This window comes from Ptiloglossa arizonensis, chromosome 8 (genome assembly GCF_051014685.1).
Source record: "Ptiloglossa arizonensis isolate GNS036 chromosome 8, iyPtiAriz1_principal, whole genome shotgun sequence".
NCBI classification, from domain to species: domain Eukaryota; kingdom Metazoa; phylum Arthropoda; class Insecta; order Hymenoptera; family Colletidae; genus Ptiloglossa; species Ptiloglossa arizonensis.
Genome location: NC_135055.1, coordinates 5,643,333 through 5,671,239, shown reverse-complemented (window position 1 = coordinate 5,671,239; position 27,907 = coordinate 5,643,333). Strand labels below are relative to the sequence as shown.

The 27,907-nt window shown below is 37.4% G+C and overlaps 2 protein-coding genes and 1 long non-coding RNA gene across 10 annotated transcripts in view; 1 reads left to right on the top strand and 2 right to left on the bottom strand.

Moving 5' to 3' along the window:
- Window positions 1-27,907, top strand: part of LOC143150551 (sodium-coupled monocarboxylate transporter 1) — an 86,774-nt gene that overhangs the window by 16,612 nt on the left and 42,255 nt on the right. The gene's annotated exons all lie outside the window — the stretch shown is intronic.
- LOC143150554 (uncharacterized) overlaps window positions 1-27,907 on the bottom strand; it is a 58,573-nt gene that overhangs the window by 22,486 nt on the left and 8,180 nt on the right. Inside the window, exons 2-3 of one of the 4 annotated variants that reach the window (XR_012993098.1) lie at window positions 23,659-23,823; window positions 4,160-5,714 (exon numbers count right to left, since the gene is read on the bottom strand). This is a non-coding gene — a long non-coding RNA (uncharacterized LOC143150554). Of the gene's footprint in view, window positions 1-4,159; window positions 5,715-11,213; window positions 12,053-23,610; window positions 23,824-27,907 lie in introns of those variants that run through there. The other 3 variants (XR_012993099.1, XR_012993100.1, XR_012993097.1) reach the window with 3 other exon arrangements.
- Window positions 18,385-22,169, bottom strand: LOC143150552 (uncharacterized). Its single transcript, XM_076318925.1, has 2 exons — window positions 18,842-22,169; window positions 18,385-18,769 (listed from the first exon to the last, which is right to left on the bottom strand). The coding sequence occupies exon 1, from the start codon at window positions 22,153-22,155 to the stop codon at window positions 21,763-21,765; it is 393 nt and encodes a 130-aa protein (XP_076175040.1). The 5' UTR covers window positions 22,156-22,169; the 3' UTR covers window positions 18,385-18,769; window positions 18,842-21,762.

The window sequence follows — 27,907 nt, the reverse complement described above, 5'->3', positions numbered from 1 at the left end:
CTATACTAAATACAGAATATTTCTTTCGTATCTGACCTAAATTCCCTTGACGTATTTAAAAAGTGGTGTAACAAACGACATTCTAAATGTAGGACTCCGATCGTATATGTATAATATGATATTCGTATATATTGCAAGATTCAAATGCTAGGAATATAAATACTTCAATTGGTACGAATACAATTTCAATATTTGTGTATTCGCGTGCTGCGAATATATTTCGAATATTTGAGTATTCGAATGCTACAAATATACTTCGAATACTTGAGTATTCGACTGCTACGAATATATTTCGAATACTTGAGTATTCGAATGTTACAAATATACTTCGAATACTTGAGTATTCGACTGCTACAAATATATAATACTTCGAATACTTGAGTATTCGACTGCTACGAATATGCTTCGAATACTTGAGTATTCGAATGCTACGAATATATTTTGAATACTTGAGTATTCGAATGTTACAAATATACTTCCAATACTTGAGTATTTGACTGCTACGAATATATTTCGAATACTTGAGTATTCGAATGCTACGAACATATTTCGAATACTTGAGTATCCGACTGCTACGAATATTCTTCGAATACTGGAATATTCGAATGTTACAAATATACTTCGAATACTTGAGTATTCGAATGTTACAAATATACTTCGAATACTTGAGTATTCGACTGCTACGAATATACTTCGAATACTTGATTATTCGAATGCTACGAATATACTTCGAATACTTGAGTATTCGAATGCTACGAATATACTTCGAATACTTGAGTATTCGAATGCTACGAACATATTTCGAATACTTGAGTATTCGACTGCTACGAATATACTTCGAATACTTGAATATTCGAATGTTACAAATATACTTCGAATACTTGAGTATTCGACTGCTACGAATATACTTCGAATACTTGATTATTCGAATACTACGAACATATTTCGAATACTTGAGTATTCGACTGCTACGAATATACTTCGAACACTTGAGTATTCAAATGCTACGAACATATTTCGAATACTTGAGTATTCGAATGCTACGAATATACTTCAAATACTTGAGTATTCGAATGCTACGAACATATTTCGAATACTTGAGTATTTGACTGAAATGAATATACTTCGAACATTTAAGTACTCGAATACTTGATTCATAATCCAAATTGAACTATTCAAATACGAGTATCTAGACACTCGATCAATGCACGAAATATACAAAGTATTCAAATTATTTTCACCGAAGTGTTCGAATTTTCGAATGCAGAAAAAATCGCCAATTATTCTCAGTCCTGTCTGAATTCATAACCTCCAAACTTATAGTAAATGTAACAATATTTTGGCCGCTCGTTTCATTCTACCGTATCCAAGAATTTTATTCGCGACAACGAAACAAACTACAAGTTCATGATAGCAAAGAAAATTTCTCAAAGTACCTTCGTTTCGATAAACAGTCTTCGCAAATAATTCTTATTTGCTTTGATTGTCTGCCAGTAGTCACTTCTGTAAATACTTATCGAACAGACCTGTGTTTTCCTTATCGTCCATCGAGTAGTTTATATTATTCCCCCTTAATATATTTTTCTTGCGTATTTGTACGCCAGATAAATCGATAAAATGTACACGAAATTTGCAATAACGGTCTATTTAAATTGTATCGTACAGAGAGAATTCACACCTAACGAGTTTATTTTGCTAAACAAAGAGATCCAGGCGTGATAATCGTATTAATTATATGACATTACATTCATTAATTACGCTTGTTTATTTCCATTATTCAACTGCCCATAAAGTCGATTATTTAATTATCGGATAATCGATGTTGAAACGTTATTTGAATTCCACGTTATTTATCAGCGAAAAGAAATCCTTGCGTTTCATTGAAAGGAAATCTTGTGCAAATAACACGTAATATTGTCAGGATTTGAATTAATATACGATAGATTTTTAACAAATACAGTACAAACTTCACGAGCTGTATGTAATTCGCTTCACGAATTGTCTATGTATGTCGATAACTATATAAGACTTTGCAGCTCTTATTTGTAAAATAAACAAAGTCCACGGGAAAGTGTACAAAAGCACCGAAGCGGAAAATCGACGTGCACGAACAATAAAAGCGGACCACCTATTGGAACTTGCGTTCGCATCAGAAACGGGTTCCAATCTTAATCCGCTAAATTTGCATTGTAAAATTCGCACCGTTGAATTTTCACCTCGCTCGACCAAACGCGGAGTCCTCGCGAAAGTTCCCGGCGTTTGCACCCCGAAACTACCCCCCGTTATCGAACCGTCAACCCCTCGAGTGCCCTACGCGCCCGTACGATCGCGGGAAATCTACGCGAGGCCAACGATTAGGCAAGCGGAGCGCGACGAGCCACTTTGCCCGCCATCTTTCCTAGCACCCGCTGCTAACTTTGACCGGCTCGAAACTTTTTAATTAATCCTCCGGCTTGTTGGCTAACTCAGGTCCCCTGGGGACACGAACGGTCACCAGGGACGAATTTTACGTGTCGTGAACACGCGTGATTTCTGCTCGGTAGTTTCACGCTATCATCGAGATTTACCGCAGGAGTGGTGACGGGAGGGGTGGGGGCGCCACGATCGTTCATCGCGGTGGGTTAAGTCGGCCATTTAAAAAAAAAAACGCCCGGACCGATGTGACCGGGGAAGTCTCCCTCAATTTTCTCGAAGATTTGTACGAGGAGAGTTTCTTTCATTTGAACATAGCTCTGGTAGATATTAGATAGGCGTAAATTGGATTTATGGTCGAAGAGAATTTGTCTCTGAACCGATACGACTGGAATAAATATTTATTTCTCTTTGAGAGGCGAGACACAGGAAGAGAAAATGGCCAGAGAGTCGACGTAGAAACTATAGCGTTGTTTATAAAACCCGATCTCAAACCGACATAACCGGACAATGTTACTTAATTTTCTCGTAAATTTACTAGCCGGTTTACAACCTTTGCTCATAAATTTACTTCATAATACTTTGTAATACACTCAAGATAGTAGATTCATAATTAATGAGAATTTTATCTTCAAACCGATGTGACTTTTATTTTTCTTCTATTTAACGTCTTTATTACCAAAAGCATTTGTGTCATTACATATGTATAAAGTAAACATTTACTGTGCACGGTAAAATACAAAGAGATAGTCCTCTTTTCGAACCTAACTTCAAACCGATGAAACTGGAGCAGTTCCGTTTAATTTTCTCAAAAATGTTCTCGCGCCAACATACATAGCCAGACAGCTGAATTATATTGATAACGTTGGATTCGCGATCGCAACGAATTTTGTCCGCGAACCGATGTGACTGGAAACCAATACACCGCGAGTTCAATTTTCTCTCGACTTAACCCTGAGTTGAAATCAGCTCAGAGGTTGACAATAAGCGAGGCCAGTTCGCGATCTTACAGACGGGAGCGGTATTTATGGGTCTTGTTCGAGAAACTGAAACAATAGAATTTGAAAAAGGGATGATCGTTGAGGGGAGGGGAGGGATTTATCATGCGTAGCAACGCTCTCGTTACGCACAGGTTACGAGTCTGTGAAGAGGTGTATTATTGTTTACTTTTCTATCGTGCATACACTGTGTTCGTTTCTGACAGTATTGTCGGTGCGCGAATTGATTCGCAAAACGCACAGCTACGTAAACAGGCGCGGCGGTGTTTGCATTCTCGAGAACGGCGGGAATTTTTCTGTTGTTCTTGACTTCTAACATTCGTGTTCGAGGGCATAAACTTCCGTAACGATAAACAGTTCGTTACCTAATCGGAAATACCGTTCGAAAATAACAGCTCGTAGAGGAAGGGGCAGTGAATTCGGTGCGCGTATGCAACGATCGATGAAGAAGCACACAACCGGTGCGTGCATCAAACGGTAAATTTTTCAATCCATTAGACCACTCGCCCGGAAAACTGAATCCCGTCAGGGTTTCGAGAATTATCCACGACTCCTTTCTCCACCACGATAAAGACGTTTAATTGCGCAAACGAGAATGGACGTGAATTAAATGAAAGTTTCAGACGTCAACGGTCTTAGAATACCATTAAGAAGTTTAATTAAGTCGGGCTGAAACGAATTTCCGTCGCGGAATAGTTAAGTCACGTTTATTCTACGCAACGGATCATCTATTTTCGTTTCATAATTACCCGGTTTCGAGTTTCATCCCGCTAGTCCGTTGGAGGAAGATTCTTGCTCCATCGAGCTGACTCGACTTTCTTCGTTACCTGGTATACCATCTCGCGGAAAAATATTGTCTTTGATCGGATGTTCGAAGCATTCTGTACTTCGATCGAAGCGTTTTATGAAACATTCTAAGCACGCGCGGTATCACGAGTGGATCCTTGAAAGTTCCTGCGTGTAGACCCCAGAGATCCGTGCGCGTGGACCCCGGAGATCCGTGCGCGTGGACCCCAATTAGGCGCCCTCGCAATTTTGTATTCTTCACCGTTGATTCGTTGATTGAACCCTGTCGATATTAACTCTTGGCGACCGAATCGTCCAATTTGAATCTCGACGTTAAGTAACATTAGATTTCCAGCCACGTCGCGAGAATGTTTTCATTTCCCGTATCGGGTGGGATACTTTCAACGGGGCCGCTTAATTACGATTACGAAACTTGTTACCGAAAACGGGCCACCGAGCCTTTCCCCACTCGTTTCATAAAACGTTCACAGTTGCCTCTCGCGCGGCGAACGATCCATCAACGAGTCAGAAAGCTGCGAAATTGATGGTCGACGTGGCGGTGGGGGCGTTCCATGACTCCTTTTTTCCATTCGGGAGCGGTGGGTCCTGCGGTGGAAATTTATTTCGCCGTCGATCGATCCGCGCGGCTATATGCAAATCACGGATTCATCTATTCCGTGTACAACGAACGCGCGATGCCTTCAGCGATCGATGGACTCTCTCGTCGAGCCGTGGATCGCGCACGGCGATCTACGAAAGGGAAACAAAGAAGCGGCGATAACCTTGCGCCTCGGAGAACTCCAATTACACGTTCAGCGCGGCACGCGACGGAACGCTGGTCGCTTCGAGCGGATTTCATCGCGAGTTGCGCAACACTCCGTATCTGACCATTCAGCCCACTGTTATTTCTCGACAGAGCGGAATAGAGCGATTAGAATATGAATAGTTTGCACCTGGTCGTTTTGCGGTTGTCGTCGCAACGAGCTGAAAGGATTTTTGTCAATTCCTCCTGGTGCTTCTTATTCAGAGGTTCCCTCGTTAAAAGTTGACACGGCGGTTCATTTAAAGAGGAACCTTCGCGGCGAAAGAAACAGCTGCTATTTGGAAATTTTCGCCGACGATACGGAATGTCCAATATAAATATTTCGTACTTGCATTAAAAATGTATACTTTGAATGATAATTTTCTCGATTTTCATCGAAAAATGTTAATCCATGTAGAAAATATGATCGTTGCTCGAACTTCTTAGTCGTCACTTGCTATATATAATTCTTCGTTATTACACTTGTTGTAATTGTTTCGATACTGTGGCGTAACAAGGATCGCAGATACTATGATTGTTCGATGTGTCTCTGCTACGAATATGTTCGTTGGGGATATTTTCATTCCTTCGCTTTTTCCAAAAGTGGCATCGACAGGCACTTTTACCTAATTTAGAAATATTCTGGCGCCGGGAACTTGGGGACATCGCTGAAGTCTAGACTACCTTGATGGATCACGACTGTCTGACGCGTGTGCCTGCGAAGAAGATATACTGCTGAAAACAATTAGGGGATCACGCTTTGGAGGCAATTCCCCCAAACGAGTCAAATAACAGGGATGAAAGAGGCATCGTACCATTGGTACGATAACAATCTGACTAAATGTCGTCACTAACTGAAAAACAAAATACTTTATTCTGGCTAATCTGGTATGAAAATATGACGTCCGTAGCTAATACAAATATCAGAAAATTAGTATTATATTAAGTACCAGATGCTAGATTAAAATCGATACAAGATACAAAATGATATAATTGTTTGGACTGATTACAATGTCTAATTTATTAACTTTAAGCGATACGATTGTTCAAACAATTCCGTTCAGTGTCCATTGTTAATTGTCCGAAAGACACCGAATAACCAAATCTAAAATTGAATCCACGATCGAAGAGAATTTTGTCTTCGAACGAATACGACTGGAATTTTCATTCGACTTGATCCTTCATCGGAATCGGTCCAGGACTGACGATGATTGTAATATTTGCTAATCCACAATTTTACACTTACGAGGCACCATTTGTCATTTCCGGTGATGAAAAATGACAGGGAAGGTGTTAGAAGACGAACATTGTCATCTCGTTGACTTATTTCCAACTAATCCGGAGCGAAAAAAGTTTGAGAGACACTGCTCCAATAAAGAAAGGTTACTTTGTCTTTCTTTTGTTAATAAGAGTCTTTAAGATAATATGGTAGGATCTTTTCTGGGGAGATTAGATTATCATATTTAATTATTTAAGACTTAACTCATTATCGAAGCATCGCAATAAGGATATTGATTGACTCTACTGTACCGTTCTATTCGTACTTGTAATTAGTTAAATAAAATGTAGAATTCGCGTGTGAAAAGTATACTTAAAACGACATCTATGGCTTACAGTATACTAATAGCGTAAATCTGCGAACGACTTAGTACTTAAGGGGGGCCAGACTCAACGAATACGATCGCTTGACCTTCAGATGCATTCTTTTGGCGCGCGAACAATACATTTCGTCTACTCTTTCGAATTTGGCAAGTAGCCTCAATAGTTGAGCGTTCGCTACGCTATATCGTCGTTATTACCGAATACGTTACAATATTGTGCAACATTTATAATTAATAAATGGAAAAATGATCGACTATTTCCTCTTCGAGGCCCCCTGCCACCCTTCTCGTTCCCCCTCTATTATCGAAGGCAACGTCTCCCTCGACTCGGGTCACGTAATACGATAATTTGCAACGAGATGTTGATAACAATACGCCGATCCTGTTCAGCGATAACGCGCGGGTTCACGTGCGCGGCGAATCGTTCTTCACGCGCTATCGACACGATACTTTATCGGTCGTCGAAGTCACAAATAATAGCGAACTCTCGAGCACACGTATCGTCGCTCTGACGTAAAACAAGTCTCCCGTTTATCTCGCGTTGAGCGATCGCTTCAGACGCGGCAGCGAGCGCTGCTGCAAAATACATACTTCGAAAAGTGAAATCTTGTTACCGCACTCGTCAGCAGCTATTCAAGCGAGCCCCGTCGCCTCGCTATTTTTCGACTCGCGTCGTCTCCTCGCGTCAGAATTTCCTATCGGGATCACTGAACCTCTGACCGTCATGAAACAAGCCCCTGATGCGGATTAACGTCTGATTGAACCCTTTGATTAGCGAAGAGAGCTACAAATCTTTAAAGAGGACCGCGATCGAATTTATTTTATCTTCAAATTATATTTTCAATTTTGCTCGATTATTTGAAATTACAGTGGTAGATTTACGGTCGTGTTTTTGTTAATTTAGAAGGAAAAAAAATTAGAAGGAAAAGAAATTATATCTCACGAAATAGGAATTCGAAAGATCGATAGAATTATAGGGAAAGTGCAGAGAATGGAAAGTAGTGGGGTCAGTGGGAATCTGCGTTCCATCGAGATAAATTGGCCGCTCAAGGTCACTGAGTAACCACCCCCACCACGCTGTTTATCTTCTACGCTAAGTACGAATCGTTTCTGAAGCGATTCATGGTAAAGAAAGTGGCCAGGTGAATTTAATTCGACTTTGGTAACCACGTCTGTAATTCAATTGACCAGACGTGAAGTGAAATTACTCTTCGAAATACGTTGACGTTGTTTGGTGATTCAATTTTATTCAAATTATCATAGAACTTACAGTAATGCGAAATTATCCGAGGTTCAACTGTATTTGCACTTTCATATTTGCGTAACGAGGAGGACGGTCAATAATAGTAATAATTACCATTAACGGAATCACTGACATTGAATGTAGTCCAAACAAGTCATTTGTTATTCGCGAATATTCGTGATCGACTTCGAACAATCAAAATATAACGATCTACGCGCAAGGGAAAACTATATGCCAATTTGCATGAGAAATTAACGAAGCGAAAAAATTAATTTGTTTAACTAGTTCGAAGTGTGAAATAAAGTTAAAGGGAAACTATAAAATACTTACTACGATTGCGTTCAAAGTCTTCGAATTTCAACGCTACAAGCTTGGCTCTTAATCATTTTTATTAATTGGTTCTCCCTTGTGAATAAATAAATTCTGTCCAAACGCTTGGAACGGAAACACTGAAAATAGTGAAAAAAGGAGGGGAAATAATTCCTACTCCGTTGGGAGTGAGGGTGGCCAGATTTAGCGTTCCTCCGGAATTTCGTGGTGTACCGTAGCGAATTCGGGACGGCAGCGGCCGATCCAGCGCGATAACAACGGCCGCGACTTATCTCACGCTTCTCCGCAAATTACAGCGTGGCTCGCGGCTTCTCGGCCCGGGGCTGATTAGATCTAGGCGGAGGCCGGAGAGTGGCTATTTCACGAGGAACTCGCTAATTTCGGAGTTAATACCGCATGCGGCGGAGCCCTGTTCGATCGGCAGGATGGAGTTCGTGGGACGGGTGGCACGGTTCCCGCTTACGTGAACCCTCCATTTAAGGAGGGGGTCCCCTAATCCAGAATCCTAAAAAGGGCGTTTCCTTCGAAATTTTTTTACTCAGAAATAATTTGTTACAATCTTCTCGAACTTTCCATATTTCTTTGTATATATATATTTCGCGAAAACGTATATTTTTTCATTAAGGTGTATGAATTAAAGTGACCTCTTTGTTAAGAAAACGCTTTCATTTAGAATTTTAAAAAGGACGTTTTTTTTTTAAATTTTTTACTCAGAAATAATTTTTTACCATCTTCTCGAACTTTCCATATTTCTTTGTATATATATATTTCGCGAAAATGTATATTTTTCATGCAGGTGTATGAATTAAAGTGACCTCTTCGTTAAAAAAACGTTCTAATCTAGAATTTTAAAAGGGGTGTTTTCTTCTGAATTTTTTACTCAAAGACTATTGGTAACATTTTTCTTAAACTTTGCATACTTGTTTGTACATATATTTCGCAAAAAAGTATATTTTTTCATGCAGGTGTATGAATTAAAGTGACCTCTTCGTTAAAAAAAACGCCCTAATTTAGAATTTTAAAAGGGGTATTTTCTTCTGAATTTTTTTACTCAAAGGCTATTGGTAACATTTTTCTCAAACTTTGCATACTTGTTTGTAAATATATTTCCCGAAAACGTATATTTTTACATGGAGGTGTACGAATTAAAGTGACCTCTTCGTTAAGAAAACGCTTTAATTTAGAATTTTAAAAAGGACTTTTTTTTTTTAAATTTTTACTCAGAAATAATTTTTTACCATCTTCTCGAACTTTCCATATTTCTTTGTATATATATATATTTCGCGAAAACGTATATTTTTTCATGGAGGTGTACGAATTAAAGTGACCTCTTCATTAAGAAAACACTTTAATTTAGAATTTTAAAAAGGACGTTTTTTTTTTAAATCTTTTACTCAGAAATAATTTTTTACCATCTTCTCAAACTTTACATATTTCTTTGTATATATATATTTCGCGAAAACGTATATTTTTTCATAGAGGTGTATGAATTAAAGTGACCTCTTCCTTAAGAAAACGCTTTAATCTAGAATTTTAAAAGGGATGTTTCCTTCTGAATTTTTTACTCAAAGACTATTGGTAACATTTTTCTCAAACTTTGCATACTTGTTCGTACATATATTTCGCGAAAATGTATATTTTCTCATGGAAATATATAAATTAAAGTCACCTCTTCGTTAAGAAAACCCCCTAATTTAGAATTTTAGAAAAGGGGCGTTTTCTTCTGAATTTTTTACTCGGAAATAATTGGTAACAATCTTCTCAAACTTTACAAATGCATAATTAATAATTGTAATAATTAAATCGTTCTAAACGAATTTAATTTACAAATTATAATTGTAATAATTATGCATTTGTAAAGTTTGAGAAAATTGTTACCAATTATTTCCGAGTAAAAAATTCAGAAGGAAACGCCCCTTTTCTAAAATTCTAAATTACGAGGTTTTCTTAAGTAAAAATATCATTTCGTTCTTAAATGCACAATTTGGAAGACTCGAAGACGCTCGTGTAAAATTGTTACCGTAACGAGTGCTATGGTATTCAATGTCACTGTTTTGAAAATCGTCAGTTTTCGTCCCTTGAAATCGACCTCGCGCGTCAGTCATATCGAGTCAGTCCCAAGGGGAAGTCGAGCTAGGAAACTCGCGGTTCGGTTCGAGTGCGGTCGTTATCTTCCACTGGCTTTTAAACGTCGCTTGCACGTCATCCGCGCGGCCCGATCGGTGAATCATTCCGTTTATTTTTATTGCCGAGAAGGCTGATAATCGCTTTAACCGACTGACGTCCTTTTCGGACGAGCTGTTGCGTGTAGGACTCGGATTGTGCGGATTGTGGAACACTGTGATAACAGATTCGCGCTCGAAAGTGGGGGTAACGAAGGTGGAAGAGTCATCAATGAGAATTTTTTGCTGTTCATTAGTGATTGTATAAAAAGAATAATTTCACGAGGAAGAATTTTTGTAATATTTTTAGAGCACTCTGGAAAATATTGTGTATTTAAAAATTTTAAGTTAGTAAATAATTACTAAAAAAAAACGTTCGGGCACTATGATCTGCGATTCCTTTAAAAGCAATTTTATTACTCTATGATGACTTCTAGTTTTTTGGTTACGACATAATATTATTGAATCGCTTGGAAAAGTGAGTCATTACTTGAACGAAGAGCTCTCCGAAGCCAAGGATTAAACTACATAGTAAGTAAATTGTAGTTTTAATTATAGAGTTATAGTTTTGATCCAATAATACCCAGAAAGCAAAGTTAATTTATTACCATGACGCAAACAAGTATAAGATACATTTTTGTATGCAGTGCAAGATCGATATAATTTAACGACGTGAAGTAAATTGACAAGGAAACATCAAACTTGTCAAACTGACAAGTTTTCTGATAATATCTCGTTAATAGAAATTTCAGAAAATATTTGTATCGTTATTAAAATTTATTTGAATGAATTTATATGCTAGGATAATTTTCGAGACACGAAGTTGAATCGTAAATGAATAAAGTAAATTTGTAATTAAAAAAGTATTTTATTTGGCAACAATTGAGTTAATTTTACTAACATTGAACAAAAGCGTTATATTAATTCAACTAGTTTCGTCCTGCATTATTATAACCTTCGACGAACAATAGATATTTGTAAAAGCACACAATGCTGTTGCATGATAACGTTTTCAAAAATATTTCTATACCGCGTATACAAATATTAATTAAATGTGACTGGCCTACACGTGTAACGTTCAGTGTTACATATAGTTTCAACCGACCAATATTATCAATACAATTTAACAACACAGTGCAGCTGTCAGTCGTATACAATTTAATGTTGTAACCTCACATGGGAAAACTTTTTCCATGAAAGAATAATCTTTCGGTTCGAATGAAGTATTCTTGAATAAAAATCGAAGAAAATACACAAGAATATAAAAATAAACCACGCACGCGTAAAAAGTGTTATTTCGAAGCTTATTCTCGGTAATAAATTAATTTCAACCGGGCATGTTTCTTTTCCCCGGTCGAGGTGGCTGTTATACTCATTGCGCTTATGTCACTTACTCGAATCCATTCGTTTCTTACTTCTCGCGTTCAATATTCCAGAAAATGTTCAATCCTTCGACTGAACCGACTCGACAGCTGCTCGAGATTCTTTTCGAAAATACCAGTGTATAATTTCGAAGCTCGGTGAGCTTGAAAAGATCGATCAATCTTTCTGAAAACTGTGCCCCGGACAAGGAGGTGTTACCGCAGATGTAGCCTCAAATAACAGATAAATTATATAATTCCTACACTGCCCCGATCTCCATACAAAAGCGCCCCTCCAATCTCCGCCCCGAAATAAAACTCCTAGCGCTTAATATTCTCCCAGGTGTCCTGAAGGATCTGAAATTCAGATGGATTCGTTCCCTTAAAGACGCGAACTGTCCAAACAAACCCGCTCGGAATTAGCACGTTAAACGAAAGCGTGGAAAGTTTCGGTCAGAGAATCCCGGACTTCGAGCGGACGTGGTTCGATTAAGGCGTTCAGGTGGTCGAGATCGGAACACGACGTTTCACGTGACTGTGTAATTACACTGATTTTTCGTCCGAAATAACAATAATAAAAAGTCTTCGTCGCGCCAATGTGATACACGTTAAGACGAAAGAAAGAAAGTTCAAGTATCGTGGTGACGCGTGAGAATTAAAGGGATTGCGCGCGGTCCGGAGAGAATCTGAAGTATTTCGGATAAACGAGAGAGCAAAGTGTGAAAGAGGAGCGATTGAGATAGCGCCAGACTGGGAAATTTTCGGCGTACGTGATCAGACGCATGGAACGAGAGAGATTAAGAATTAGAATGAAAGGGAACGAATGCGTGCAAGGATATAAGATGCGAAAGATGAGTGTTTAGGGTAGTTATTGTTGGAAAATCGAAGCGTGTCGTGTGGTGTAAAATAAGAATAGTCTAGTTAGCGTAGTAGGCGTAGTCGACGTAGTTAACACAGGTATTAATTGTGTGCTTTGTTAATGTTTTTTTCCTATTACAAGATTATTTTTCCTAACTTTATTCACCCTTATTTTATAACCACCGGTATTAGATGATTTCTACAGTATTGAGCGAAGAAATAAAAGTACAATTAAATATACAACTATAAGGTGTTATTTAACCTAATCTTGAGCACGATTACGAAATTTTAGTTTCGATTATGATATTTTGTTAGATTGTAAACAATGAGTAAAATTCGTGGACGAAAAAAGAAATTCCACTTGAAAATATTGACGTTTTAACTATTTTTAATGTTACAGAGCAAGTTTTGTAATTTAATAATTTTGTGCTGGTTTCTGAGACGCCTTGGAAATACCAAATTTTAGATTCGTGTCTTTCCTTGTTTCCTTGAAATGAAACTGTTGAATGTTACTATTAAGAAATATTGATTCAGCGCTTCGAATCAGAATAATCTAAATGTTGAATTAATCTATTCCCCGTGTTGTTTTCTACAACAGTGTTTGAAAGAATAATGGAGTCTGGTATGAAAGCTCGTATTGCGTAAAAAATGACAGTAAATCTGAATTTGTGTTTGCCAAACGCGATGGAAGTGACATTGCGTCTTGACGGTGTTTCGTAATTAATGCCAAATATTTGCTCGAATGTAAATAGTCGGGTAGCTTTATTGCCGTGACCTCTTTACAATGCCTAGATTAATATTTGATCTGAAAAAATGTCACTTTCTGGATGGTGGTGCTTACATAGCCATTGATATTTATTAGCGTCTTTGCTTAAATGACATTTAAGGTTATTTTGAGGTTATGTTGCAACGTGTGTGTGTGTGTATCCTGTTTGTATTGAGCAACACGATGTGATAAATAATCGAAAAGCAATAATCAAAGTTTTAATACAACAACCATTCGTTACAATCAACAATTCGTTTTAAAGTATTTCTTACCCAGACGGAGAACAATCTTTGAATTTTTCGTGTGTTCCTTTCAAAATATTGAAAAAATTGATTTGTTTAAATCCCGAAGAAATTGTATAATATTGTTTGCCGTATTAATTGAAACAGAAATCTACCACAGCGGTGTTAATGAAAAATGTACAGTCTGCATTATCAAAGTATGACCTTGGAAAAACCAAATTCTTTTACCAAATCCTTATTCAATTATTAAACCGGGAAAATGCTTGCAATAATCTGGACGAAAGAGTGTACTTGATGACATCGAGTGTCGAGTGGTTTGCGACAACAAAGTAGCAACACATCGATGATTTTCGATGCCTCTAAGTGATCTCGAAACGTTTGTGACGCCATTAGATGTTTATGAAATGTCCTCGACGTCCTCGATTGATCTTCGAATGACCTCGACGCCTTCATATGGACTCGATAGGTGTCTTAACATCCCTGGTCCATCTCGAGACATCTTCGATACCTCTGGACAAACTCGAAATAACTCCGTCACCTTCAAGTGACCTTGGAAAGTCTTCGATGCCGGCAGATTATCTAGAAATAACCACGACACCTTCGAATGAATTTGAAATCTCCCCCACGTCTCGAAATGTACCCGAAGGGTTCTCGACGCCCCCGCAGACAAATCCACACCCCCTCCCCTCCAGCTTCCCGAAATTCTGGTAACGTCGTAAACACAGATCGGTCAGGGTTAGCCAACAACGAAATCGTTCGGATGATCCGGAGGAAATTGAGAAAAGCAGAAGGAAAGGTCAGGATGATGAAATCGTTTCGTCGAGAGGCCGTCGCTCGTCAAGTTGCGGCGTAAAACGAACGTAAATCAACGAAGATCGTTATTAAAGGTGGACAGAAGGGTGAGACGTATATCATCGTCCAATTTGGTCCCGACCCTTTATATTCTTTTGTCGTTCGTGGCGCCGCGACGTTGTACACGGCGCGGTCCATTTTTATCAATCCGCATGATTTACTCTTGAAATAACTGTAATGCAGAGAAATGAATGCCACGAGGAACTTGCGAACGGGGGGAAGGGGGACGCGCGTTGAAACCGCGTTCTTAGGGAGTTCCATCCAGCTATACTTCGCGAAACGTAACGAGGAATCCATTTGTTTCGTTTTGTGTTTATTCTCGAGGTCCTCTCACCCCATGCGAGACCCACACTTTCGTGGATTCGAACACTTGAAAAAGTTGAAACGAGTCACGGATAATTCGTATTACAGCGACACGACGTGTTTGGTTGCGCGAGAGACTCGGTACTGCTCGGAATAGTCGTAACAATTGCCACGGCGTGAATTGAGATTAATTATTACACGTGGAGAGAGTAAACTTGAGGGAGCACTCGGATAATGTCAGAGAAAAACATCGATGTTTTTGCGGTTGTATAATAAAAAATACACCGAGTAAGCAAAATATATGAAAACGTAACAATGGCATGCTTGTTTATACTGTGGCTCGTTTAGTTCCTCTTCCTTGTAATTGCGTAACATTTGTGTCAGGTTATTTTGTTTAATTTGTATTTCTGTCTGTGACGTATATTAGGTTGTTCGGAAAGTCATTTCGTTTTTTTTTTTTTTTTTTTTTTTGATGAGAATGAAACACGATTTTTTTAAAGCGTATAAACATTTTATTGAATTGTATATTCTCTATTTTGGAAAACGAAATCACTTTCCGAACAAGTCAATTTTTTTTTTCATATTAGATACTCGTTTATAATAATTGAGTTATCGTATCGTGCTTAGAAGGACAAGTATTTGTCTACGAGAAAGGTTTATTTCTAGAAGAATTGAAATGATGGTTCACAGACATTTGAATCATACTGTATAATTCAAACTCGTGCACTTGTTCCAAAAGTAACCAGCTGTCTGCTTTGACACACCGTAATTGCGAAACCGAACCTGTGTCGTGCAACATACTAAGAACTGAGGGATTTAATGGCATTCGACAAGATGAGCGACGATGATTAGATCAGAGAAACCACTAAGTTTCGCGGGACTGTGACTCGTCAATGCGTCCGAAACTTGCGGCCAAGTGCTCGTTAGCTCATCTCCTAATGACGAATCTACTTCGGGAATTTAGTCCCGCGAGCCAGTTGTCAGGAAGTCGACGTGTCTTCGCAGGAAACGCGTCAGCGAATTAGGATCGATTTCGGAGAATGGTAATTTGTTTGACGAGTTGCATTGTAACCTAGAGCTGGAACTATTCAAATAATGTAGTAGTCGAATACATTAATTGGCATTCAAATACTACGAATAAGTTTGGAATGTTTGAGTATTCGATTGCCACCATTTGAATATTACTAATCAAATACTTGAGTATTCTTCTTGAGTAATAATATTCAAATAATGATATTCAAGGAGAATACTCAAATATTTGAGTATTATTATTGAGTAATAATATTCAAATAATGATATTCAAAGGGAATACTCAACTATTTGAGTATTATTATTGAGTAATAATATTCAAATAATGATATTCAAGGGGAATACTCAAATATTCGAGTATTATTATTGAGCATTCAAGTAGTTCAAGAAGAATACTCAAGCATTCGAATAGCATTATTCAAGAAGAATACTCAGGCATTTGAATAGCGTTATTCAAGAAGAATACTCAGGAATTCGAATACCGTTATTCAAGAAAAATACTCAGGTATTCGAACAGCATTATTCAAGAAGAATACTCAAGCATTCGAATAGCATTATTCAAGAAGAATACTCAGGTATTCGAATAGCATTATTCAAGAAGAATACTCAGGCATTTGAATAGCATTATTCAAGAAGAATACTCAGGAATTCGAATACCGTTATTCAAGAAAAATACTCAGGTATTCGAACAGCATTATTCAAGAAGAATACTCAAGCATTCGAATAGCATTATTCAAGAAGAATACTCAGGTATTCGAATAGCATTATTCAAGAAGAATACTCAGTCATTTGAATAGCATTATTCAAGAAGAATACTCAGGAATTCGAATACCGTTATTCAAGAAAAATACTCAGGTATTCGAACAGCATTATTCAAGAAGAATACTTAGGAATTCGAATAGCGTTATTCGAGGCAAATACTCAGGTATTCGAATAACACTATTCAAGAATACTCAGGAATTCGAATAGCATTATTGAAATTGAATTCTCGAGTATTCAAGTATTATTGTTGAATAAAAATACTCGAGTATTTGAATATTATTATACAAAACTAATACTTAAACATTCAGATAGTACTCGAATAGAATTCGAATAATGTGTATTCACTCACGTATTCGAACATTCGCGTACAAAAAAAATTCACGAACCAGTTTCAGCCACAGTGTTGACGTGAATCGCTTGTTACCAGGGGTCTGTGTAACACGTGTTGCTTATCGATCGATCACCGGCAACAATGACGTGCGCGTAGATCAGAAAGCTACAGATAGTGGTCGTTTCGTGGTCATTGGGACGAAGATTACGAGTTCGTTCTATCTGTGAAACATCAAAGAAATTTAGGATAACGGACACCTACAGGTGAAGTTCCTCGTTGTATATGTATTTGCGCGCGGAACGATAGAAATTTAGAACACGAGATTGATAGACCGATAGATTAGAAATACTTGTGGATAAAGAGATGAATCTAAATGGAATGGGTCTGAAATACGTAGACTCGTGATAGGTTGATAGAAACTTATACATTTGACTGATATTTATGGATACGAGGATAGAAATTTTAGAACAATTGGATAAATTATTATAAAATTTTCAAATGTTGGCTATTGGACCAGTATTAGAAAAATTAGTGTCAAAATAAATTAGTTCCAATACTAATTAAGATTAGATTTTAGGTTTTATAAAAATACTTTCAACTACACTTCGCCTTCTTGCGCATTCACGTATTTACTTCAGTTATATTTTATCTATATAGAAATTTTTATATACAATACTTCCACATTTCCGTACATATTGATTTTTACAAGCAGTATTATAACGTTCTCAACTTTTAAATTTATATCATTTTCGGTACAACGAAAAATACAAACAATTAATTCATAATTAATAAAAACAGTGTAATATCAATAAAGTAACGTAAAGGTAACAACATTTAGAAATATATTATTTTTATGAAACAAATATTGTAGTATGCATAGTCTGAAAAAGCATTATTTAATATGCACGTTTCGACCCTCAATTTGGGTTTTCAATTATACAAAAGTACGGGATTCTCAAATATACAGGGTGTTTTAAAACAACTCAAAGTATGCAAATTTCTCGATAGAAAAAAAAATCGAAAAGCCTTTGATATTTTGTAATCTGAGGCTTCGTCTTCAAGACTTGAAGTAATTAAAATTTAATTATGTGATTCCCGGTGATTCTATTTATATCTCAGAAAAACGCGCCCATGACATTGACACACGTAAAAATCTTAATTGCTTATTATCTCAAAAGCTTGAGATTACAAAATGGAGAAGATCTCTTCAATTTATTTCACGTGACATGTTTTGCACGTGGATTGTCCCGTTCTTTTGAAACAACCAGCATGTTCATGAACGTACTTCCATACACGTATGATGAAGACAAATAATATTAATAAAATTATTGAAACGCAAGAATATCGATTTTTTCCTAGTTTTGGGATCACTTCAAAAATACATCTTCTACAATAATATATATATATATATACATAAATTGCAAAATACTTTTGTACAAGAAGGAGAAACACACCAATTATTGCGAATTATAACGATACTTTCTACATTGAATAAAACAATTCGAATTAAAAAAAGAAGAAATCTGTGTCACACCCAAGTTAATAACTGAAATTAATAGATAACAGTACAGTATTGAAGAAATAATAAACACCAATGTGTACGAAAATTATTATTCGTGTAGAGCAAGCTTGGATACAAATTATTGTACAACTATCGATGTTCACATCGGTGACGATACTACATTCGGAAATTTAAACAATAAAACATGCATCAAGTACATGAAGTGTCGTCCCACTTGACTCGAGAACTTCAAGTGTCTCTCTCCATTATTGTTTACGATACGGAGAAAATAGGATTATACACCGATGACCTTGGCAGCTGACCTTGAGGAAAAATTTTTCACATTGTCCTCTTCGAACCAAATATTTTTCTCGTTTCTCCGTGTCGTCAACAGCAACGGGGATACTTAAAACGCCGAAGCTAAGCACACCTAGAATTTATTTCGAAATATCAAACATTTCCCCCGCGACGTCCCCGCCATCGTTAAATAAGAATTTCTCACTCGTCACTTTTCGAGTAAATCCGATTGCTCCGGTATCTGCGCAAATGAAAAATCGTTAACGTTCGCGGGCTCGTCGGTCAACATACTAATTTCTTCGCGGGGAATCGTGGTCCCTAGTCGTGCAAAACTAATCCGACTAGTTACGAAACGGTAAAAGACGACGATGATTTCCGTACAAACGCGAATTCTTTACGATTACACTCGTTTACAAGATTTTGACACTGTTTGCGAACACGCTATTTGCCAGTATAGAGGAAGAGTGGGTACTGTCGTGCAGCAAGGTTTTATTTGACTTACTCGCGCCCGGTTGTTTGCCACCGCGAGATTTATTGCCACCTATGAGAACCGATTGTTGACGGTATAATGAATTAACGTGTGTATTTGCTCGTGGATGAATTGGTTAAACACTGTGATCAGCAGTCTACCATAATACGTCAAACTTGCATAATATTAAACCACAAATGCGGCCGGTCTGAGCAGACACGGGGCACGAAAACTTTCCACTGGGCGGCCATTTCTACTTACATCGCGACATTCCTCGAACACCACGTGCGCCGGAATCTAGGAATTGTTCTTTATTTTTTGTTACAAAGTGTATTTGTACGTACGATGTCTCGTCCGGAGCGTAAAATACGAGTCGATTGTATAATTACGAGTGCAACTTTTATCGAAGAAACGCAATTTTTATCGATAATTGTTTACCTTTTTTTTTTATTCGTTTGCTTTATTCTCTCGTTCTCGATAAAAATTCTGCACGTTTCTAGTTTATTGGCCAGAGCTAAAAATATAGGATTTCTTTGTGTATTTACTCACGGATCTGTCGGTTTCAAATTTTTGACACACTTTAATTCTTTAAATATTTATATTGATTACAGTCACGTGGCAATCAGCTGCTGGTGGTTTCTGAGATAAAATTGGAAAAGATTCTACTTTCGTGTGATTTTTCACTCCAAGCTGATTCCTGATAAAACGAATTGGAAAAGATACGGTGTTGGTTATTTCTGGAGAAGAAAAATATTCTTAGAAAGGTTTTTTTAATCAGAGGTGGCCCATTGTACGGTACAAATAATTTTGTTTGCGGTTGAAGCGATAGTCCAGGTAAAATGGACTCCCTGTACATTTGTGTATACGTGTTTCACATTCCTATTTTTGAGCTGAATAATTATTAGCAAAGGATGAAACATGATCGTTTGAATCGTTTCGAAGTACACATATTTATTGCAACCTTTTGACACGGGCAGTGAAAGTTTCTTATTCAGCGAAAAATACAAAAGTCATCGACGTTACGATGAGATACGCGAGTACCATTCTTAGAAGATCGAAGGCGTTCCGTTTCACGTGACTTCGCTCTCGCGCAATAAATCAATATTGTGCGCTTCTCGTCGATTTTAAATTGCAAATTCACCACGAGCACAGATAAGACTTACCGGCTACCGAGAAACCGCGCAAGACGCAACGTGGATTGTTAACAACATCCAAGAGAGTCGCGAGTTTCAGCTTAACAAATAACAAAACACGAAAAGTTGTACAAATGTCATCTGGTCCTCGAAACTTGCGTCGTAAATCAACGTAGTTCGTTCGAACGATCAAATAACGCAGCTGTCGAAAGCAGTAACAGGAGCAACGATCTTGAAGAGCAGAGTGCCCGTTTACGACGTAAAAGTATAATACTTTTAGACGAAAAAATTTGGCGTATGAGATCTCGTTTAATTTCTTCTTCATTGGACCAGATAGTGAAACGTTTTACAGGTATCTTTTTACGTAGAATTTAATTCCACGTAAGATTTATCTTAAACGGTTTCCAAAATTTCTACAAATACCGAATATATATTAGAAGAATCATCAAGAGATAACCATTATCGTCCTGATTGTGCTCAAAATTGAATCAGATTTTCAAAGGAAAATAAGAAACTTAAATATAAAGTTTTCTTAAAATCCATCGAGTCGTTTAAACGTAATCGTGATCAGAAACATATATACTTCCATCGACATTCCTCTCGAGTGTTCATAGTATATATATATATATATGGGTAATCGAATCATTATGAACACTTAAAAATTACGTCTCTTTTGTTTGCGTTGGTGTTATATCCTCAATAACGGTAAAGTATACGGTTTCTTTTGTTCTTCTCACGTATATATGTACAAATCACAAGTATATATTTGTTTTTCTTAATGAAACAAAAGTATCAGTTTAAATGCATTTTCATTCATGTCCGAACTTCAACTACGCGTAGTAGTTTCAAAGTGTTTGTAATTATTTTATCGCTCACTGCGCGTACATAAGAGAACGTCGTTAACAGACGAAACGCGAACCGGGGGTGCTTCAAATCTTATCTATCCGTAAAAAAAAAAAAAATTTAATTCGAAATTCTTCTCGATTGCTACGTTCAGTTTTTTCTCGGAACAGAAAGCAAATAAGTCGGTAAACAAGATTGCCTCAATGACTACATGGTCTGAAATTCATCGTGCAAATTATGCAACGAAGCTACCGTACACGAATGTCTTCGCGCATGGCAAACAAATATTTGCAGCGACGCGCAGGTCGACACGTTCGTGGTTCCTCGCAAAATGTTAGTTACACGAGCTACGCTCGATGGGTACCGCGTCGCATAATTTTACAATTCTAATGATACAACGGCACAGGTTTTCCCGGAACCATCATCGTGAATCCAATGAAGATCCGCGATGATCTTCACTTTATCATCCGGTGAAATCTTGACGGGTAAAAACGGGGATTGACGTGATTTAAAATGAAAAGAAACACGTGAGGCGCCTCCATCGATCGTTATCGCGCAAATGATTATCGCGACCACGGAAACAGAAACGGTTAATCCGCTCGCGATCGACGGTTGTGTTCTAACTCACCGAGTGAAAAACTTGGCGTGTCCCGTGAGGCGATATTACGGATTCAAATGCATTTATATGCGGTCGACGATCATTGCACGAATGCAACTGTCGACGCGCGTCAGGTGTTGCGGGAACAGATTGATTCGATTATCGGCGGACGATTGAATCGCGAGAAATTCGAGAGCGCTGGTTAAGTGGCTGATTTCTTCTATTGGCTTTCGGGAATTTACTCTATGACGCGGTATAATGGAAACATCCGTCGAGGCATTTGGTATTTCCACGTGTATGTACAGTCCGCGAGCAAAAATAATGCATCTGGTGATATCAACATATGGCGCCATTGTGACTGTAGAAAAGAACAGCCGAATATTTGACCTTACTGAATCTATAAGTCGAGATGTTTGATATCTACACGTGTATGTACAGTTCGCGAGCAAAAATAATGCATCTGGTGATATCAACATATGGCGCCATTGTGACTGTAGAAAAGAACAGCCGTATATTTGACCTTACTGAAACTATGAGACGAGATGTTTGATATCTACACGTGTATGTACAGTCCGCGAGCAAAAATAATGCATCTGGTGATACTTACATATGGCACCATTGTGACTGTAGAAAAGAGTAACCGAGCAGTTAGCCTTATTGAAACTATGAGTCGAGATATTTAGTATTTCTATGCGTATCTACAGACCGTGTGCAGAAAAAATGCATCTGGTGATACCTATATATATCGTCGTTGTGACTGTAGAAAAGAACAGCTGAATATTTGACCTTACTGAAACTATGAGTCAAGGTATTTAGTATTTCCATGCGTATGTACAGTCCGCGAGCAAAAATGATGCATCTGGTGATATCAACATATGGCGCCATTGTGACTGTAGAAAAGAACAGCCGAATATTTGGCCTTACTGAAACTATGAATGGAGATATTTGATATTTCCACGTGTATGTACAGTCCGCGAGCAAAAATAATGCATCTGTTGATACTTACATATGGCACCATTGTGACTGTAGAAAAGAGTAACCGAACAGTTAGCCTTATTGAAACTATGAGTCGAGATATTTAGTATTTCTATGCGTATCTACAGACCGCGTGCAGAAAAAGTGCATCTGGTAATACCTATATATATCGTCGTTGTGACTGTAGAAAAGAACAGCTGAATATTTGGCCTTACTGAAACTATGAGTCAAGGTATTTGGTATTTCCATGCGTATGTACAGTCCGCGTGTAGAAAGAACGCATCTGGTGATACCTATATATGATGCCATTGTGACTGCAGAAAAGAACAGTTGAGTATTTGGCCTTACTGAAACTATGAGTCGAGGGATTTGGTATTTCTATGCATATCTACAGTCCGCGTGCAGAAAAAATGCATCTGGTGATACCTATGTATGGCGCCATTGTAACTGTAAAAAAGAATAGCTGAGCATTTAGCTAGTTATTTGATATTTCCATGCGTTTATACAGTCCATGCGTGGAAAGAATGCATTTGGCAATACCCGTACATGGCGCCACTGTGGCTGTACAAAGAAAACTAATCGAACGTCTGGTGATACTAAAAATGTAGGTCGAGGCGTTTAGTATTTCCACAAATATATACAGTTCACATGCAGAAAGAATGCATTTTGTAATACCCATGTATAGTGCCACTGTGGCTGTACGAAAAAGACTTGTTGAACCTCTGGTGATACTAAAAATGTGTTAGTGCTTCCACGAATATATATAGTCCGCGACAAATGTGCTTGATTATCAGATGCATGCTTTCAGTGTGCGAACTATATATACAAGCTTGATTTAACCGAAACATATTGTAGTCCTGACGAGTACCAGAAATAACAGAGTAAAATAGTAATCTACTTAAATCGACACTCAACATTTATATATATGTAGCAATTATTTAAATGGTCAGATTTACCAGATTGCAAAGTATCAGTTTCACAAGCACATTGCACATAGCACGTACCCTACGTTCAACTTTTCATCTACGCGCCGGGTCCAATTTTTCATTTTCATCTCACGTCACAAGGATACACTTCATTTCATCTGTTAGACGCAGCGAAGCAACGTAATTTTCTTCCGCCTCGAGGAAAATATTTGTAGCCGAAGACAGCTGATAAGATCTGGAAACCTAATTGCAAAAGAGAAAGTATTAAAAACTGTAAAAATAATCAAGCAGAAATTCGTACTACTGATACAATTGCCCAAGTTCAAATTCTGATTCAAGTAGTGAAAAATATTCGATATTTCTTTCTTTTTATTCATAATGTTGAAAAGATCTAACGTACCAAAAACAATTAATAAAAATTCTGTATATATCTAAATTCGTGCTTTATTTATGCTCTCCTAGAAATCTGTTAAGTATCGTTAAAATTGATCCTTTAAATTAATACTTCGAAATGGTACAAAGATAAACTTACTTCTAATATCACATCCTCTTCAGACATCAACTGCCGAAATACACTATTATGATTAATGGTATTAATAAATAATTGATAACTATGTTCGTGGATATTCTCGAAATTCTACGAACCGTAATTAAACGCGGCTAATTATAAAGGCAAAATCTCGTGGCTCGAAACGATTAATTGCACGACCAAAGGACTCGGTTATCGACCAAAGTAAATGATGCAAAATACGATCTCCATGCGCAACCTCGATAAATTGAGTCGCAAAAATAATCCATGCGCACCGACAAATTAATTGTCGATACGGTATACTCTCGCGCAATCTATGTGGTCGAGAGAAGAAAAAAAGTCACCGCGCATAATTAACAACGTCATCGGTTGGATAGAACTTCCAGCTCTTTCTAGAAACGATTCGAAATTACACGCGCCTACGGGGGTCGTGTAATTCGCAAAGATGCAAATGAAGAGAACAGGTTCGAACAATGCTTGGAAATCGTGTCCACGTTCGATACGAGTTAGAGTAAAATTGAAGAATTAAGAGTCGAAACAAGCTCGAACTTTTCTGGCCCGATTCGACCACTGTCGGTACCCCCGGTGCATCTGGGGGACAGCCAAGTGCAGTGTGACGCAGTGATGCGCAATGACGTGCCGTGGTGCATCGTAAGGATTAGAGGAGGTTAGCCAACTGTGGGGAAGATTTGAAGAAAGAGGCAGTGATCGTGTTTCTCTGTTTTCTTCGTGGAAAAAGTATACGTTGTGATTAAATTATCGGTCGACGTATTAATAATGCACAATTGGAAGGTTACACCATTGTGAAATCATATTTGGGAATACGAGAAACGTGTTTGTGGAATATCGACCTTTTGGAGTAAGTTGAAAGCCCTCTTCAAGGATAGTTTAACGTACGAACTAAAAATTAACACGAGTGTGAGAGAAAGTTAGAGGGTATATTATAAATTCATGTTGTAAGTGGGTAAGTAACGGGAAATAGAGATGAATAAATATTACTTACTTAGCTACCGTTTTAATTTATGACATGTGTTATAACTGAAGTTTTGGTTGTATTTATTATTATTTTAGTACAAAATTCGAGTAAAAAAAAAAAATGGTTAATATATTTTTAGAATATTTTACAGTGCTATCTATATGTATTTAAATTCAAGTTTTCTAGTTTCTACCAAAAGTATCATTATAATAATTTAGAGTTACTTTAAGACGAGTATCGTTTTATGTAGACACAGAATGAAAGTTATCGGTTAAAAAGTCGGTACAATTGCTCTCTTGAATATTGCACTTGTGGATAGAGTCAGATAGAAAGTTATATCTCCGTAAACAATTCTGCAACTTCCTGCACCATTTGTTTCTATCTGCAACCGAAGAAGAGATACGACTTGTCCCAGTTGTCTGACTCACCCTGTTTACTACAGTAACCCTAGATTGATAATGCATACAAATGAGATATTAGTGTTAAACCCTTCTAAAGTTTACTTACGTTCATTGAATATATATTTTCACATGTGTTTTAAGAAAAATTTTTAAAATACGTCCTGTGACATGAGAAACATAAAATTTCATTTTTTATATAGTTTTATTTTTCATCAAACAATGTTTTGCGTAAAAATATTTATTTTATTTTTTTTTCAAATCAAAAAATTAAAAAAAGTATATACAAATATTTACATAATTCGTGCGCTGTAATTATATTCGGAGACGAAATGTTTCACGGTCAAGAAAATTTGGGAAACGTGATCTGTACTATTTTAAGTATATTACACTCGATTATAGCCCGCACTCGAGCATATTTCGCGCATATACATCATCTAAAATGCTTAGCAGTGCAAAGAGTGCCTGTTATTACGTTACACTTGCTCAATCGACGAAAATAAACGCCTCGTTCTGGCAACGATATCGTCACGTTACAAGTCGAAACACGAAGTCACTGCATTCGCTAGTGAGTGCATACATTTATTGTCCACATTCAGTAAAACAGTACATTTCGTAAAAATTTCGTCGAAATAGCAGAAAGAATGTCATTGGTCCGTTGAGTCTTTGGTCAGGAAACGAGAACAATGGAAACATTCGACAAATGTTTCATAAACCCGATTGTACACCTTCTATTGGAAAATATTAACATTCATAATATTCTCCTAACAAGCTTTAAAAATAATGAGAATAAAAATACGAATCTTCTACAATATTACCTATTATTGGTATTAAATCGAAGGATAAATTGGTAATTTTTAATTTATTATAATCATATCTTTTCTATTCTTATAAAAATATTTGTAACGAAGAGAACACAGACTGAAATTAAAAGTCTTATACCATGCAAATTTTGTTAAGTCATTACGAATTTGAATATATTTACATAAAAAAACTATAACTCCAACTAGCATTGCATTAGAAAATTGTTGTACATGTTACAGCCTTCAAGTCTACTATAATACATAAATAATAATTTTCATACATTCTATCGTATCTGTATCTATTCGGGTCATGAACCCGGCCGTTTCAATCCTCTCAGAGTCACATGGTTTTGTTTACTCCGAGTGTCCCGTATCGCTGGACAAAGTATAGAATACTTTCACTAAAGTATATAACATTCACTGATAACTTCATACATTTTCTGGTCATATAATAAACATTCCAAGTTTCAGTCTACATTTCCTAAATTCCCTAGTAAATGTACACATTCCTTAAAAACCCTAGCAAATGTACACATTCTCTAGAACCCCTAGTAAGTGTTTACAGTTCCTAAAATCCCTAGTAAATTTACACATTCCCTGAAAACCCTAGCAAATGTACGTATTCCCTAAAATCCCTAATACTTGTACACATTCTCTAGAACCCCTAGTAAATGTATACAGTCCCTAAAATCCCTAGTAATTTTACACATTCCCCAAAATCCCTAGCAAATGTACACATTCCTTAAAATCCCTCGTAACATTACACATTCCCTAGAACCCCTAGTAAATGTATACAGTTTCTAAAATCCCTAGTAAATGTACACATTCCTTAAAAACCCTAGCAAATGTACACATTCTCTAGAACCCCTAGTAAGTGCATACAGTCCCTAAAATCCCTAGTAATTTTACACGTTCCCTGAAAACCATAGCAAATGTACACACTCCTTAAAAACCCTAGCAAATGTACACATTCTCTAGAACCCCTAGTAAGTGTTTACAGTCCCTAAAATCCCTAGTAAATTTACACATTCCCTGAAAACCCTAGCAAATGTACGTATTCCCTAAAATCCCTAATACTTGTACACATTCTCTAGAACCCCTAGTAAATATATACAGTCCCTAAAATCCCTAGTAATTTTACACATTCCCTAAAATCCCTAGCAAATGTACACATTCCTTAAAATCCCTCGTAACATTACACATTCCCTAGAACCCCTAGTAAAGGTGCACGTTCTTTAAAATCCCCAGTAAATGTATACAATTTTATCGAGTGACCTCGTACACTGTCTGGTCGAATAGCGAGCATCACATGTTGCAATGCACACATTCCTTAAAATCCCTATAAGTGTATACATTCGTTACTTACGCCACGTTAGACCCATTAAATAGGGGATTCGCGGTTCTAGGCACCGAGAATCGATTCTGCTCGTTTCGCAGAAATCGTCGTTCACGGTAGCGTGTCGGCTACCAGCGCGGAGGTCATCGATTGTCCAATGAATTTCATTAGCCTGTGACGCAAAACTACGCTGCAAACGACACGACTCGAATTTTCTGGCCGTTTAGAAGACCCATTATGAGCCATATCGGTAAAAAGGAACGACGTTGGTAAATACACACTATC

What these genes read in the sequence shown, in the direction of transcription:
- LOC143150552 (XM_076318925.1), bottom strand. Translation starts at nt 22,155, where the DNA reads ATGTTGATATCACCAGATGCATTATTTTTGCTCGCGAACTGTACATAC.